Source organism: Hyaena hyaena, unplaced genomic scaffold (genome assembly GCF_003009895.1).
Source record: "Hyaena hyaena isolate Hyena2069 unplaced genomic scaffold, ASM300989v1 scaffold_882, whole genome shotgun sequence".
Classification (NCBI taxonomy): domain Eukaryota; kingdom Metazoa; phylum Chordata; class Mammalia; order Carnivora; family Hyaenidae; genus Hyaena; species Hyaena hyaena.
The window spans coordinates 550,914-569,502 of record NW_024081513.1 but is presented as its reverse complement, the minus strand read 5'-3'; the positions used below and the strand labels follow the sequence as shown (position 1 = coordinate 569,502).

Below are 18,589 nucleotides of genomic sequence, written 5' to 3'. Positions count from 1 at the left end.
TATGAAGCAAATTGAAGAAGACAAAGAAATGGAAAAACATTCCATGTTCATGGATCAGAAGAACAAATATAGTTAAAATGTCATGACTACCCAAAGCAATCTACATATTCAATGCAATCCCAATCAAAATTGCACCAGCATTCTTCTCAAAACTAAAACAAACTATCCTATATTTGGATGGAACTACAAAAGACCCCAAATAGCCAAAGTAATATTGATGAAGAAAACCAAAACGGGAGGCATCACCATCCCAGACTTTAGCCTCTACTACAAAGCTGTCATCATCAAGACAGTATAGTATTGGCACAAAAACAGACACATAGACCAATGGAATAGAATAGAGAACTCAGAATTGGACCCACAAATGTATGACCAACTAATCTTTGACAAAACAGGAAAGAGTATCCAATGGAAAAAAGACAGCCTCTTTAATAGATGGTGCTGGGAGAACTGGACAACAACATGCAGAAGCATGAAACTAGATCATTTTCTCATACCATACACAAAAATAAACTCAAAATGGATAAAGGACCTGAAAGTGAGACAGGAAACCATCAAAACCCTAGCGGAGAAAGCAGGAAACAACCTCTGTGACCTCAACCGCAGCAACTTCTTACTTGACACATCCCCAAAGGCAAGGGAATCAAGAGCAAAAATGAACTATTGGGACCTCATCAAGATAAAAAGCTTTTGCACTGCAAAGGACACAATAAAACTAATAGGCAACTGACAGAATGGGAAAAGACAGTTGCAAATGACATATCAGATAAAGGGCTAGTATCCAAAATCTCTAAGGAACTCACCAAACTCCACACCCAAATAACAAATAATCCATTGAAGAAATGGGCAGAAGACATGAACAGCCACTTCTACAAAGAAGACATCCAGATGGCCAACAGACACATGAAATGATGCTCAGCGTCACTCATCATCAGGGAAATACAAATCAAAACCACACTGAGATACCACCTCACGCCCGTCAGAGTGGCTAAAATGAACAAATCAGGAGACTCTGGATGCTGGCGAGGATGTGGAGAAACGGGCACCCTCCTACACTGTTGGTGGGAATGTAAACTGGTGCAGCCCCTCTGGAAAACAGTGTGGAGGTTCCTCAAAAACTTAACAATAGAACTACCCTATGACCCAGCAATAGCACTGCTAGGAATTAACCAAGGGATATGGGAGTGCTGAGGCACAGGGGCACATGTACCCCAATGTTCATAGCAGCAGTCTCAACAATAGCCAAAACATGGAAAGAGCCTAAGTGTCCATCAACGGACGAATGGATCAAGAAGATGTGGTTTATCTATACAATGGAATACTCCATGGCAATGAGAAAGAATGAAATCTGGCCATTTGTAGCAACATGGATGGAACTTAAGGGTGTTCTGCTAAGCGAAATAAGTGATGCAGAGAAGGACAGATACCGCATGTTTGCATGTATTGGAGGATCAAGAGGAACTTAACAGAGGACCATGGGGGAGGAGAAGGGGAAAAATAGTGGGTGAGAAGGAGGGAGGTAAACCATGAGAGACTCTTGAATACTGAGAACAAACTGAGGGCTGATGAGGATGGGGAAGAGGGCAAGGGGGGTGATGGGTATGGAGGAGGGCACTTTTTGGGATGAGCACTGGGTTTTATATGGAAACCACTTGACAATAAACTATTTAAGAAAAAATTACTAAGAATAAGCGTAGTAAAAGTTCTGGTGATTTTAATTTTTTCCTTAATCCTATTTCAATTTCCCACAAATTTTTATTTCATTATATTACTTTCATAATAAAAAAAACTAGTGTTGTTATAAAAGATACAAAATCTTACAAAAGAGAGTTAATGGTAACTTTGGAGAGAAAAGTTGCAGTAAAATGGAAATCGTGAGAGTTTAGACTGAAATCATTTTCCTATTAAAGATTAATATGAGACAACTATCTACATTTTCAGATGGATTTTGGTTGTTCTTTGATGACAGAGGTGTATTAGTGACTGTCTTCTGTCCTGTCTCTCTTCCAAATTTTACTCACATAATTTCTTCAAAGTTTTTTTCAACATTATCTCTGATTACTATCCAAATATCTCCTATTAGGAAAAAAAGATAATGGACTGGAATCACCTGATGAGTCTATTATTAACATACTGACCATGATCTTTTCATTGAAATATATATTTATAACATAGAACATATGACATACATTCTAAGATCAAACAGGTCTTCTAAAAGAGATAGCAGACATAAAATGCAATCCATTTTAATATCTGATTTTGAATTACAGATAAACATTGGTGGAAGTGCACTATCACAGCCATCACAAGGAAAAAAATGCTGTATGGCCCGACTTTCAATTATTTTAACTAAAACCCAATGTTATACAAATTGCACTTTATAAAGAGAGCTGTGGATCTGAATTTTAAAATCCTGCATTTCATGAGAATTATTTTAGTCAGCAAATAAACCAGACACCAGCTTCCTAGATTAATTCCACTATGCGTCAAACTTTAAAAATGTGCTCTTATTAAAGAAAGCCTAATTTTTAAAACTGCAGATTTATTTATTTTTTTAAAAAAATTATTTTCTTTACAATTTTTGTATGAAAACGGGACAGAGAGAAAAGGGGGGGCAGGAAAAAATGTATGAAAAAATACTTTTAGTTTTTTTAATTAAATAACTTTCACTGCAAAGCGAAGAACAAATGAAGAAAAACACTCTACAATTATTCATGAGGACACATGATTCCATTTACAAAGGCTGAATTTGTGCTCTATTTTTCAGAAAGACATGTACTGGATTTTATCTGTATCTGACTTTTTCCACAACAAGCAGGGCTAAAAAGATGAAAAATGCAAAGAGAAATGCACATGGATAAATACAAGTTTGAGATACCTAGCAGAGATCCATTGCTCCTCTAATTTCCCCCTCTCCTTTACTGGCACAGAAGCAACAAATCTTGTTTCAGTAAGAAATCTTTAACAGAAGCTCTTATATTCACCTCTTGACCAACTAACACTAGTGTCACTGCATAATACCTGTAGCAGAAAACTTATGTAATGTGATTTAAGATCTTTAACGAAATTGGATTAGCTTTTCGATGCAAGGTGTTTCTTATACTTACTTAAAAGCTGTTACAAAGGAGCTTTAAAAAGATTAAGGCTCAGGGCAGGGATAAAGGACTGAGACTCTGTGGAGAACTCAGAGCCTAGAGGTTAATCAACTTCAAATCAACTGTGATGATCATATCCACAACTACCGCACCAAGCCCTTCACCTCACACATAGAGCCAAACCATGATCAGGCAGAGAACAACACGCAGCTGTCTCCAGGTAGGGTCCACCTAGAATTAACTAGCACACTTCTATTTTATGGCCAGTAAAGGTATACATACTAAAAGTAAAATATCCATCCACTAACAAAATTGGGGAGAGAGGAGATCAGATTTTTAATACAAAAAGCCTTATTCTGATTATTTAAAAAGGGAATTTTCATGTATTAAGGAAGTAATATTGAAAGCTGTTATTACTACCTCAAAGAATGTATTAAAGATAGTCCTTGTTACTTAAGAAAATCTCACTGCACATTTGAAAGGAGCAGCCGAGTCTTGGAAGGATAGTCTCTCTGGATAATGTGTTGTACAGGAATATGACCAACCCGAGACCACATAAGGGCAAGACTGAGCTGTGTGGCTTTAAGCACAGGACTTAATTTATCTCTTCTGAATTAGCAGGTTTCTCACTGGTCAAATGGAGTAATAATATCCATCTCACAGGATTGTTGTGAAAGCTAAATGAGAAGAATCATGTATAAATGGATCAATAGCAAGCTGGATTTGTTTCAAGTATTAGAAGCACCTCCTTGGGACGCCTGGGTGGCTCAGTCGGTTAGTCATCCGACTTCGGCTCAGGTCATGATCTCACAGTTCGTGGGTTCAAACCCCGCATCGGACTCTGTGCTGACAGCTAGCTCAGAGCCTGGAGCCTGTTTCAGATTCTGTATCTCCTTCTCTCTCTGACCCTCCCCTGCTCATGCTATCTCTCTCTCTCTCTCTCTCTCTCTCTCTCAGAAATAAATAAAACATTAAAAAAAAAAAAAAAAGAAGCACTTCCCTTTCCCCACCCCACCTCTGAAAAGAGCACACATCTGAAATTAGGATGCATCTTCTAAAGGCTACAACATCTGATGTAATGCTAATCATTCTTCTCCCTCCCACACCTGAAAAAAAGACTGACAACTAAAAATATCCTTAAAACTGAGGAATCATGGGGACACCTGCATGGCTCGGTCAGTTGAGCATCCAACTTTGGCTCCAGTCATGATCTCATGGTTTGTGAGTGCAAGCCCCACATCAGGCTTCCTGCTGTCAGTGCGAGCCAGCTTCAGATCCTCTGTCCCCATCTGCCTCTCTCCTGCACTCTCTCGAAAATAAATAAAAACATTACAACAACAAAACTCAGGGAACAGGGTAACAGGCAGTCTATACACTATTACAGAAAGTAGTTAACCTTGGTTGCCGAAAACTATCTTCTTCTTAATTTAACATTTAACAACTGTCTCTTCGTTCATCTCGTAAAAATTCTGAGGGACCCTCTGTGAAAGATGCTAAATTCATAAGGTACTAATGGGGATAATTCTGACTGTCATGAAGGTGATGTACAAATTCAAAAGATACCCTTGGTACCCTATAGTACTGAGAAAGTCAATAAGTCAGGACATTTTTGTGTCTAATGTTAAATCTGTAGAGAAAACAGGATCACCCTACCCAGAATATTACCTCCAAATAAAATGCATGCAAATGATCTTTTGCTTCAGGAAAAAAAAAAGTGCTTTGTTCCTTTTTGGTGAAAACTAAAATAAGAAAGTAAGCACACCTAGTGCCCAGATGTTGGTTTCCAATACCATTCTCCAACAAAAGAAACCTGGGCTCCTTGAGAAATGGATGATGATTTTAGGAAATATCAAGATTAGCCTGGAGTACCCTATGGTGCTTCCTTAGTAAAGTAAAACAGAGCTCAGAACAAAATTAAAAAACACTCGGCAATTTTTCTGTAAATCTTAAACTGTTCTAAATTTTAAAAAGTATCTAACAAACATAAGAAATAAATTATGTTTAACATACAGATTAACATTATGTCCCTCATTCTGTCCCAATGTAAGTCAGTCACTCTTATTTATAATACATCTGGTGTCCGAGGATATGAAGGGGACCTGCCTGCAGAGAAGCAGACAGCAGAGACCATCCCCAGCATCCTGCGATGCACTGCAATTCCTGTATGTACCCACTCAAGTAGTTTAAGCCCTCACAAGAACATGCAGATGGTTTATTTTGAACCATTTATATATATTTTATTTCAGGCAAGAAACAGCAGGTAGAATATGATATTAATAATGTAAGTATAGCAACAAGCAAAAGTAACATTTCTCGCATTTCTAATATGAGTTCTTTATCAGTCACAACAGGAAGTTAAAAACAGTGTTTTTAACTAACACAACCTACCTAGAAGTAAGCCCAAAATATTCAAAATTATCAAGAAGCCTATAGGCCCACAGTGGATTTACATTAACATAATGAATAAACAAAAGTTAGGTACATATATAAAACATATATTTTTAAATAGTAAAAAAGTTGAGAGGAAACGATGGATTTATATCCAGTATTATTAATGATGAACCCTGCCCTAAATGTATGTTATGTGTCAAGATGATAGCTAAAGATACTATGAAGCCTTCATAATTAGCACAACAAATATCCATATTATAAAGATAAAAATCTCTATTATTTTTAGTGATGTTTGAAGTTATGTCATACGCAAACAATTATTTTATGACATTTCACAAAAGATAGATAAGGACAAGCAGTAGTCTTTACAGATGTTTATAATCTGCATTCTTACATTTGTTGGATTCTGTTTTGAAAGTGAAATACAAGAAAGAGATACAGTCTCAGTTATGCTCACCAACAAATGACCTTCATTAATGTAAATAAGGTCCTCATTAAAATTGGGAACTGGGAAAGCAGCCACTTGATCAGAATAAAAAGATTCTAAGAATTAAGGGTCAGCACTGCACAGGAAATTCATTTGCTCCATCATTCATAGACAGGCAGTTGTAGAAAAGCAGATGAATCAAAACATGTACAAAGTGCTACAGGATATCACTGATGTGATTAATTTCATAGCAACAAGACCTTGAAGAAACAGAAGAATATTTAAACTATAATGAGATGTGTAGCAACTACAGCACAATATTTAAGTGACTTAGCTCCAGAACTGGACTACAGGAGCTAGAATATTAGCCACAAATTTTATTAGCAATGAGACTTTGGACATGTTATTTATCTCTATGAGCTATTATTACCTGCAGAATGATAATGAAAAGAGTCTCTACCTCACAGAATTGGTAGAAGTATAGCAAGAGACATTTCATTACTTGGAAGGATACTTGGCATATAGTAAGTACTCAATAAACGTTAGTTATTACTGGCCATCAGTACTGGAGTAATCATGAAAGTCTTCCATTAATTATCTTTTGCCAAAGAACTGAAAAGATATCAAATTTAGAAATAAATTACACATTTTTGATTTGCAAATAAAGAAGACTTCCAAATCTGCTGGTCTGTTCTGGGATATTTTAGAAAGACTGATGTCTAGGAAGGCTGCTCCATCAAGGTCTCCTGCATACTGGGTGCAAGGTTATACTCATGGTGTTGGCCACAAACAGCTACCAAAAGATACATCAAAACATAAAAACAGAACACATACCCTTAAATCAGGAGAAAAGTTTTCTGCAGAAGTTGAAATGGAATCCGATGATACAACAGAAGCTGATTTCGTATGCACTGAATTCTCTGAATGAGAAGTGGAAGCACTACAAAATACAAAAGCAAAGTAGGTTTGAAAACTGGGGGCTTTAAAAAACAATTTTAGAAATTTTACTAATTATTACTCCATTATATATTAAAACTTCCAGTGACAATCAGTCCTACATTGCCTATTCAATCTTATCTCCAAATACTGATAAATTACAAACTCTCTAAACCTGTAGGGTTAAGTATTCTTACCACACCACCTCCAGACAGACCTCCCTGCTACTCCTGAATAAACTCTGGGGTAATTATTTCTTTTCATTTATCCAGTGAACACTCACTGAATGATCCAATGTGTGAAACCATACACCAGGCACTATGATTTGGAGATAAATATGATATAATCCTTATGTTCATGAAGCTCACAAGCTGTGGCAAAGACAGACAAATAAATAAATGGTGACCTGTGATAATGACACTGGCCACTGTGAAACTGAATATGCAGTCCCCCGCCTTCCCAATAGGAAGAAGCCTATACTTGACTATCCCAGTAGGAGGAAGATTGTCTTCTTGCCTGGTAACAGCCCAGTCAATGGGTGACTGTCACAACTAGGCCAATTAAAGCCACTACACTTCAAATACCCAGTTTACTCCAGTAGACTCTGTGTTTATAAAAGCCCCTCCTAAAGCCCCTTTTCCATATAAAAGAGCATTCCTCTCCTTTGTTCTCTGGACTTGCCTAAGGTTTTGCCATAACCTGCATGTCTCAAACTGCAATTCTGTTATTCCTGAATAAACCCATTTTGCTGGAAATAAAACATAGTTTTACCTTCAAGGTTAACACATTACAAAAACAGAGAGAGACAGAGACAGAAACAGGGAAAGTGCACTATGGGAGAAAGGAAAAGGAGGAACCTAACTTTACTCAGGAAGATCAGGGGAGATGTCAGAGAGATGTTATTGACAGATAGGAAATTGCCAAGCTGATAAACAAGTAAGGGAATTCCAAAAACATACAAAAACAAAAAGCACTGCAAAGGTGCAGAATAATCAAAGAACACAGAACACAGTGAGAAACTACAAAGAGTTCAACAGGGCTGGATAAGCAGAACAGAAGCTAAAGAAAAAAGATGAGCTTGTCTGCACCTTATACCTTCCCACTATATCAAATTCTATACTTTAAACAAGCCTATCTTAAATATCTTCTTCTTCCATTACTTTATGTAATCACACTCTACTTTTGTACTCTAATTTTATGCTGATCTAAGGTATATACATTTTTTCCCACCAACTAAATTTTAACCACCTCAAAAGGGAGAATTGGGTCTTCTTTTTCCACAAATCTACTCCAGTGCCTATGTGTACTATTAAAATGTATTATGTTTGTTAAATTCCAAAACACAGTGACCATATACCATACCAAATGCCACAAACTTAACGATTTACATCACTTCCTTTTATCAGTAAAAGAAAGTTAAAATTATTCAGTGTAAGAAAAACCAATGGTGGGAAAATCTCAGGCACTTTGAATTGAAGTTTAAAGTTCTAATTAAAAAACATATTTTTCTCAAGCTCACTCCCAACATACTAAAAGTCTTTCTCACACCAGAAGTCAAAATTTTTTCATTAGATTTTGATAGAAGAATCTATCTTAAGATTGTGATACTTAAAAAACACAGTTGGGGCACCTGGGTGGCTCGGTCCATTAAGCATCTGACTCTTGAATTCAGTTCAGGTCATGATCTCACAGTTCCTGAGGTCAAGCCCCACCCACATCAGGCTCTGTGCTCAGTGTGGAGCCACTTAAGACTCTTTCTCCCGCTCTCTCTCTGCCCCTCCCCTGCTTGCATGGGCGCACGCACGCACACACATGCGCGCGCACACACACACACATTCTGTCTCTCAAATAAACTTAAAATTTTTTTGTTTTAAAATTTGGCTACCATAAACCTGCCTGTAACAATAACTACATTATTTATACGATAGGAAAATCATATCCTCCAAAAGAAATTGTCACTCCATTTTTTTGTTAGTTTTTTAAGCCTTACTGAGGTGTGACTGTGAAATAAATACTGAAGATACAACACCTTAAGGTGTACAACATGATGGTGTGATATAGGCATACACTGTGAGATGAGTACACAATCAAGCTAATTTCAACATTCATCACTTCACACGGTTATCTTTTTTGTGTGTGTAGAGAATCCGAGATCTATTCTTTAGGCATTTTCAAGTATACAATACAGTACTACTCACAATGGTCACCATGCTGCACATTAAGTCCCTGGAACTATTCACTCTATATCTAAAACTTTGTCCCTTTTGATCAATATCTCCCCATTTTCCCCTTAACAGATAACTATATGGATTGAAAATATTTTTCTTACATTCTGTACATCACTTTTTCATTTTGTTGTTTCCTTTACTGTACAGAAACTTTTTAATTTGATACAATCCTGCTAGTTTATTTTTGCATTTGTTTCTTGGTGTTAAATCCAAGAAACCATTTTGAAGAGCAATGCCAAGGAGGTTTTCCCCTGTTTTCCTCTTGGAGTTTTACAGATTCAGGCCTTATGTTTAAATGTTTAATCCATTTTGGGTTGATTTGTATGTATTGTGCAATATCAGGGTCCAATTTCTTTCTTTTGTACGTGGATATCCATTTCCAACAAAACGGCTATACATTTTTGGCACCCTTTTCAAAAATAAGTTGACTATATGTGTGTGGTTTTATTTATGGGCTCTCTATCCAGCTCTACTGGTCAATGTATCTATTTTTTTAATGCCAGTACCATACTGTTTTGATGACTATAGCTTTGTAGAACAGTTTGAAGATAGGAAGTATGATGGCTCCAGCTTTGTTCTTCATGCTGAAGACAGCTTTAGCTGTTTGGGGTGTTGTGGTTACACACTGATTTAAGGCTATCAAAAATGCTACTGGAATTTTTATAGAGAATGCACTGAATCTGTAGATCACTTTGGTTAGCATGAATATTTTAAGATTAATTCTTCTAATCCATTTACACAGGATATCTGTTGATGTGTGTCTTCAACTGCTTCCAGCACAGCTTTATAGTTTTCTTTGTACAAGTCTTTAACCTCCTTGGTTGAATTTATTCCTAAATATTTTACTCTTTTGGATGCTATTACAATGGAATTGTTTTCTTAATTTCTCTTTTGAAGAGTTTATTGTTAGTATATAGAAACATAACGGACTCCTGCATGCTGATTTTCTATCCTACAACTTTCCTGAATCTGTTTATTAGTTTTAACAGTTTTCTGGTAGAGCTTTTCCAGTTCTCCATTTATAAGACCTTGCCATCTGCAAAACACTTTTGTATATTTATACAATGTGAAAATCATCTCTCCCAAAAGAAATTCATTCAAATGTATTAAAAACAGTATTCCAGTGGGAACACTTAATATTTTTTTTCAAATGCATACATATATTTATTTTATTAACTATTTCAAGGTATGATTGTGGTTATTTATTTACACCCAAGAACCTATAATATTACACAAAGGAGCAGTCATAAGAAATTCTATTATCTAGTTTTTTATAATGTAAGGAATGAGAAATTGACAGACTGAGAATGTTTTCTTCCTTTCCTCCTCTTTTTTTTTTTTTGTTGTTGCTGTAACCATCTTCTGATTAATTAAATACCATCTGCATTAAAGTAATAGGTAAAATAAACTTTAGGCACAGTATTTTGAGAGAGATAATTTGCTGCCTAACTCCATATACATACGAACCTCTGTTTTTTCTGACTTTGATGAGGGCGGTGTGTGCCCAGCCCAGCCCAATGTGACAAGCTTCCTTTTGGCTCTCTCCTGGCTAGGAGAACCATGGGACACAATTTTGGTCAGTGAGATTTAAGAGGAACTATGCTAATGGATGGAAACTTTTTATTTTCTTAATAAAGTAGAGCAGAAACAGCAGGGTAGCCCTTAACTTTTTCCATTTTGTCTTGCCTGGAGCAAGAATGCAAAGCCTGGAAATACCATAGCCATCTTGTTAACAGGACCAACATGCTGGCCTGCTGACAACTGGGAGCCAAACAACAGGAAGAACAGAAAATCCTCATAGCATCACTGAGCAGCAGAATCCACACCAACTCCCTACCTGTGTAATTTTTGTTACATAAAAATATGAAGTTCAATTTTTTAAATCACTGCAATGGAGTTTTATATTCTGTACAACCAAACACAATTCTAAATGATCTAGCAATCAACACTTCATAAAGTCTGTTTTGGTCAAGTTCATATGTATACTGCTTTTTCTGCAACTTGATCTTCTGAGAGAACAGATAAAACAATCTGGAACTATGGGTAGTATATTACTTGGAAAAAGTAATTCTGACAGAGAAAATACAATAGCATGTCCCACTAAGAAAGCAAATGGTTCTTTAAAGCCAAAGTAAGAAGCAAATAAATCTAAGGGAAATAAAATAACAAACAAAATTAAGTTCTGCAACTAATAACTTATAGTCTCAGATTCAAAGAATCAGTCCTTCAAGCAAAAGTGTGGCAAATAGCTTTTAATTATTAACTTCTCCTTTCAGAGAAGATATTATGATCCACAATGTTATATGTGAATAAGCACTGCTGTGTATTTCAATATAACCAGTTTACAAAAGTTTTAATCCCCAGGCAAGCAATGAGAGGCTAGAGGAGACCAGACAGGGTATATATCCTAGTGCTGTTCTTGTGTTTATGGCAGACACACACACACACACACACACACACACACACAAACACACACACACACACACACACACACACACACACAAAAGAACCATTGAAAGTTCTCTTGGTATAAACAGGAAGTGCTGCACTTTATGGCTACTTAGACTGAAGGCGGCCGCAAATACCCTAGAATGCAGAGCTCTATTTCCAGTTAGTTTTTCCTCTGTCAGATGGGCTCTATGTATGCTTCTGATGGCCAAGGGCCACTGGTATAATACAATCTAAGGTCCTCAGCTCTTTTCCACTGCTCCTTTACTTATCTTGAGGTCAGACTTTCTATGTGTATCTTTTATGAGCCATTCCGCAAATAAGCTCTTTATTTCCCTGAATTCACATCTTTGCTCATGCTATTACAAAATAGAACATCTCTTTATCCCCATCTGTTTATTAACATCCTACCTACTCTTCAAGACCCAGTTAAAAAGCAAGCTTTCCAAGAAGTCCTCCCGTGGTGTTCCAGCTGGAACTGAAGTCCCATTCCTCTACACTTTCACAGACTTCTGCCTCTACTCTATAATCACACCTAACACTTTCCACATTAGACTAGAGTTCTTTGGTTATGTGGCCATCTCTTTTTTTAAGTTATAAGCTGCTAAAGGATAAGAATCTTGTAACTGGCAAGGCATCTGAACTCGGAGCAAAGACTGCTGTCTGCTAACCTCATCAAGTAACCACCACCACTTCGGTCCTCAGTTTTCCTAGGCCCGCAAACTTCACTGCAGTCTGCCTGAACATTCCTGCCGCTCCCGTCTGCCTGAACCTCTCTTCCAAAATGCCGGGTCTTCTGGTGTATGTGCTTCCTCCGTCCATTGTCCTGGTTCAGGTCTTCTTTCAGCTACTAACGCTTCCTAACTTTGTACTAGATGTTTTATCCCAGAGTGACTGGATTGCCTCACATCCTCAATAGATTTCTCTCTCCATTTTTGTGTCCCAGCTGACACCTCTTTCGGAGAACCAACTGCCCTGCAGCCTTTTCTAGACACTCTTCTCCCACATCTAACAAAACCCGAAGGTGAAAACAGCACTTCCCCAGCTCCACTCTCATGTTTCTACACTAGTGTTACCTCTCCATCTTCCTATGTGAAAGGCTTCTTCTGAGGTTGCTGGCATTTGGGTACACAGCTTCCCTATTCCTGTGATCCACCTATCTTTTCATTACTCCTCCTCGCTCACTAAAAGCTTTTTCAGGTGCCTTACTTTCTCTTCTTCAAAGCTTCTCTCTGCTCCAAAGCCATCATCGTGGGCATTTTAAGGCCCACAAGGATAAACCAGCAACAACCTATCTCGAATTCCTCAGTTCCTATGTCCCTCATCCACATCCCCATTTTAGCTATGCACCTCTCTAGTCACACCCTGGACTTCATCATTTCTAGGAACTATGCAGTGTCTGTAATCTTAAACTCAAGGAACCCAATCTCTGTCCACAGACAGACAGTATCCTTTCCAAAAATCTCACTTTCTTAACTTTCCCTTCATCTAATCTTCAACACCATGGGGACAACTCATCCCTCAACCCCTCCATTTGTCATTGTCATTCATGCTTCTTTGCTCTCCTTTTGCCTCTCACTTCCCTCCCTATCCAACCTAAAACATATAGTAATATTTTCTAATCTCTGTGGCAAATGTTCAGCCTTCTTATATCCTATCCATTGGCTGCCACTGCTCTGGTAATCCCTAAATTTGGATCAGTATAATGATCTATCTTCTCCTGTGCTAAACCTTGGCTACTAATAGAAGAAATCTTCAAACTGGGGTCCCTGAGGACACGAGCTAGGCCCAAAGCAGAGCTCAGCAACCCATCACATCCAATCAATCCAAAGTCCTATAAAGCCTACCTCCTTATCATCTCAAATGCTTCTGTTTCTCCATGCTAACTTTTCTCATTTGAATTCAACATCTCTTACCTGGACTATAGCAAATCACCAGTCTCCTTTCTCCTACACACCCAATATATCTTCCCAAACGAACACCAAAGTAATCTTTCAAAAACGGAGATCTGATCACATCATTCCCTGACTTAAATTTTCAGTGACTCTTCAATCCCTCCCAAATTGAGCCCAAACTCCTTAGCATAACATTTGAAGTCTTCCGTGATCTGGCCCTTGGTCTACATAACTAGCTGTAGCTTTTACTCATCTGAAGCCACTGGGATGGCTTGCAGATTCCCTAGATTTTCCAGCCATTTCATGCCTGTCTTTTGCTAATCCTGCTGATATTACCTGCAATGGCCTTCACACACTTCCATGCCCACTTTGCCCCTATTCATCTTCCTTTACTATACACTGTATTTTGATCATAATACCTGTATACTTTATTGCATTTACTCATCTACGAGCTCCTCTCAGACACTTCAGTTACTGTATACTATTCCAAGATTCTTTCTTTACCACAGATCATTTCCCTTCTTCCTAGCTCTCAATAAAACATGTAAAGTGTCTGAAAAAGAATATCTGGCACATGTAAGTGTTGGTTATTATCATTTATGACAAAGAAATATTACTGTATATGTAACATGTATTATTCCCCAAGTCAGATTAGCTGAATAAATAATAATCATAATGGCAAAGCTGCTGGGCCATCTCTCATTAATATTATTCCAGCTGTGATATATTACAAGTAAGAATATAAATCCCCCCAGTGACTGTAACCAAGGATTTGCTAAAGGGGTAAAACAGCAGGAACTACAATTAAAGACCTGGTATTTACAAAATAAGAAATTATGTCTCTTGGACAGTATTATGTTAGAAGTATTATAAAAATGAATATTACTATTGCTATAGAAGCACTGTGCTGGCACCATAAATGCCATTTAAAAATGAAGTCTGTCATCACTATGGACAGAATTGTGCCCCCACCCTAAATTCTTATGTTGAAGTTCTAACCCTAGTGTGACTGTAACTGGAGATAGAGCTTTAGGAGGTAATTAAGGTTAAATGAGGTCATAATGGTGAGGTCCTATTCCATTAAGATTGGTGGCCTTATAAGAAGAAGAGAAAGAGAGAAGGCTTGCCTCCCTTACTCCTCCCATCTTTCCCCTCCCCCACCCCACCCGCAAACTATGAATGCACTGAGGAAAGAAGGAAAGGCCATGCAAGGACATAGCAAGAAGACAGCCACCTGCAAGCCAGTCATAAAAGGCTCTCATCAGGAACTATATCATCCAGCAACTTGATCTTGGACTTCCCCACCATCAGAACTAAGAGAAATAAGCTACTGTGGTTTGAGCTACCCTGGCTTATATTGAATTTTGGAAGCAAGCCTGAACTGATAGTCACAGAAGATGAAAGTCATCAAAGGAGTTTCTCTTGGATTTTGAAGTGAAAGGTTTCTTTAACAGTACTTTTTTTCTGGGGCACCCAGGTGGCTCAGTCAATTAAGTGTCCAACTTGATTTCAGCTCAGGTCATGATGTCATGGTTGGTCATGAAATGGAGCAGAGGTTGGGCTATGCACTGGGCGAGGAGCCTGCTTAGGATTCTCTCCCCACCACACACACAAGTGTGCTTCTGTGCACTCTTTCTCTCTCTCTAAAACAAAACACACCAAAACAAGTATTTTCTTTCTATACAAATTAAGCTCTGAAGTTCTAAAAAGTATCGAAAGGGACAGGAAGAGTCCCAATGGAAGAAGAGACCTAATTATGTCATCAATGATAACCTTTACCATTCAACATGTAGTCAATTTAAAAACTTATTAATGAGATACTTTACATGCTTTATTTCATACTATCTGATGTAGATTTTATACTCACAGTACATCTTAATTCTACTAGCCATATTTCAAGTGCTCAACAGCCATAGGTAGCTAATGGCGAATGCGCTGGATAGCACAGGTACAAAAGAACATGTAAATAAACCACAGAGAACCAATCCAGAATGAGAGGCGGTCTATAGAAAAACTCTGCAAATGGACAAGGACAGCAAAATTAAATTGAGGAAAACTGTTTTAAATTAAGAGGCTTAAGAGTTATAACTGTTTGTAATGGCTGGCTTTTGTATCTGTATGACAAATTGGTAGTTTTTAGACAACTAGCAGAATGTGGTGTGGAGGAACATTACAGGAAAAAAAGAACCGTTCCTAATATTATCAGGTGGGAATACGAGATTATGTGAAAAAATGCTTATGTCTTTTAAAGGTGTACCCTGAACTATGTAGGAATGAAAAGACATGATTTGCTTCAAAATAGTTTAGAAAAAAACAAGAAATGGATAGAGAAAATATGACTAATTCTTGGTTGACTCTTCAATGTGGGTGATGGGTAATCAGAGGCTTATTGTACAACTCTCTCTTGTGTGTATACTTGAAAACTTTTTTAAAAAATTACAAATACTGTAGCTTTAGAATCTTTTTAAAAAAGAAAAAACTACTAGTAATCTTAGGAACCCAGTATTTATTTGAACTCAGCTACCATGTTGTTGACAAGCACCTGTGTTAAAAGCAGTGGTGTAAGATGGAAATATCACTAGATGGAAATACAGGTGGCCTACGTTATCATTCTGACATCATCAAATAGGAAATATGTGACCCTGAGCTCTTCTCTCAGTTTCTTAAAAACAGCTTTATGAGCTCTAGAAAGAGATGCTGAGTAACTTGCCCAAGGTCACACAGCTAACAAGTGACAGAGCCAGTGCAGATCCAAAACACTTCTCTGAGAAAACCATGAGTAGAAGCTGAATATTCATTCATCTGGCCTATTTTTATTTTCCAGAGAACTACATTTCCCAAAACTGTTTACCTCAACTTAACAGCTATTCCAAATGCACAAACTCATTTCCAAGAAGAAACAGTTTGTATTTTCCATTCTTCCTCCCTTCCTTTCATACTGAATATAATTTTTATTTCCCATTTTCTTTTTTTTAATTATTTTTTTAAAGTTTACTTATTTTGAGAGCGACAGAGACAGCATGAGCAGGGGAGGGGCAGAGAGAGAGAGAATCTCAAGCAAGCTCTGTGCTGCCAGTGTGGATGGAGTCTGACACGGGGCTTGAACACAAGAACTGTGAGGTCATGACCTGAGCTGAAACCGAGAGTCAGACGCTTAACTGACTGAGCCACCCAGGCGCCCCTTTTTCCCATTTGCATGTCTCATTCTAGCCAATAAAACTTGGTGAAAAAGCCAGAAGCAGTTAGTGCCTACAATCACTCAGGGATGTTAGTCTCATCTTTCTCTATTATATTCAAACCTATAAGAAGAATTTTCCTTAAGCATCTCTCCAACACTTCCTTAGCACTTGCATTTATTATGACAAAGGTGCTTATAGTGGCCCCCAGCTGCCTCCACATTGAATCAAATCTCAGCATCACAGCCTTCAGAGTGTCAGAGCAATCTGCCATAACTAGTTCTAGCTTGAGCTTCCATTCGCTCCAGCCACCCAAAGCTGATTCTCATGTAGTCAGACTCTTCCCACTTTCTGCTTTGAATACCTGTTACTCTACTCTCCAAATGCCTTCTCTTCTAACCAACTGTGGCTTTTAACTACCCAAAACTTCTGTTAATGGTTCATCTTCCACAGGAAACCAGTCCTGAAGTGATTCTTACTGGTTCCTTCCAGCAAGTCCAGGCATTCCAACATGTTTGCACGTGTACTCAGTTATAGTTATGTTTATACTGATGTACTATGTGTATACTGATTCATTATATAGTGCACATACTCCTCTTACAGAAAGTGAACAATTGGGGCGCATGGATGGCTCAGTCGGTTAAGCGCCCGACTTCGGCTCAGGTCATGATCTCCTGGTTCATGGGTTCGAGCCCCACATCGGGCTCTGTGCTGACAGCTAGCTCAGAGCCTGGAGCCTGTTTCAGATTCTGTGTCTCCCTCTCTCTGACCCTCCCCTGCTCACACTGTCAATCTCTCTCAGAAATAAAAAGAAACATTAAAAATTAAAAAAAAAAAAAAAGAAAGTGAACAATTACCAAACCCTTAATATGTACAAAACACAGGGTTATAGAATAGCCTCTGCCCTTGAGATGTCAGCCCTATAAGAGACACATCAGCACATCAATACCATGAGAGGTAGAAACAAGGGCTGGGAGAAAAAATTCAGGGGAAATGGGAATAATCTGAGGACTAGAGGAAAGCAAGGAATACATTAAAATGAACCATTTGAAATTGCTACTTCTACAGGTAAAATGGTCAAATATCAACAATTACATATGGCTCAATGTGATAAAAATGAAGATGACAGAAAACTGAGCCTTTAAAGATTGTAAGGCACAGATCAGGGCTTTGCAAATCACAAGCAGATGCACATATGAAAAGAAATTTTAAAAAGAGTTTGGGAACGTATAGGGCAGACTTTGAGTAGTTATTCAGACTAACTGGATAAAAGGGCAAAAAGATAACCTGGTGCCAGATCACTGAGAATCCTAAATTCCAGACTTAAAAGCTGCTAAGAAAAAGCCAGGGGCTCACAATAAGATGCCACTCCACACCAGCTAGGGTGGCTGTAATCAAACAGACAGGCAATAACAGATGTTAGCAACGATATGGAGAAGCTGGAACCCTCCTACACTGCTGGGAGGGCTGTAAAATGATAAGAGCCACTTTGGAAAAGTCTGGCGGTCCTTTAAAAAAGGTGGCATAGAATTTCCAAATGACCCAGCAATTCCGCTCCTAAATATATTCCCAAGAGAAATAAAAACATAGATACACTCAGAAGAACACATGAATACACATAAATGTACATGAATGTTCATAACAGCGTTATTCATGATAGCCAGAAAGCCCAAACCAGCCCTGCCATTCCCCTGCTTGAAATCCTCCAATGGCTTCCCCCTTCCTCTTACCTCAAATAGCCTCAAGTCATTATATGATCTGCTCCCCACCTCCTCCTCCAGCTTCCTCACATGCATCTCTCTCTCCCCTTGCTCTCCTCAGCCCAATCACACTGGCCTTCTTTGAGATCCTTAAATATGCTGGCCCCTCTGCAGGGAGCATGGGTATGTCAAACTCCTTCCTGACTGAAGTTCTCAGCACCACCTCCTCAGGGAAATCTGAACAGATGCCTCAGACCGGATACCTTCGTAGTTGTTGCTCTCACAGACTTCAT

At 38.1% G+C, this 18,589-nt stretch overlaps 1 protein-coding gene across 2 annotated transcripts in view; it reads right to left on the bottom strand.

The window, feature by feature from the left end:
• Window positions 1-18,589, bottom strand: part of MTMR2 (myotubularin related protein 2) — a 132,349-nt gene that overhangs the window by 86,141 nt on the left and 27,619 nt on the right. For both annotated transcript variants that reach the window (XM_039220322.1, XM_039220323.1), the window contains one exon: window positions 6,748-6,853. In XM_039220322.1, the coding sequence (XP_039076253.1) occupies window positions 6,748-6,853 (106 nt within the window). The remainder of the gene's footprint in view (window positions 1-6,747; window positions 6,854-18,589) is intronic.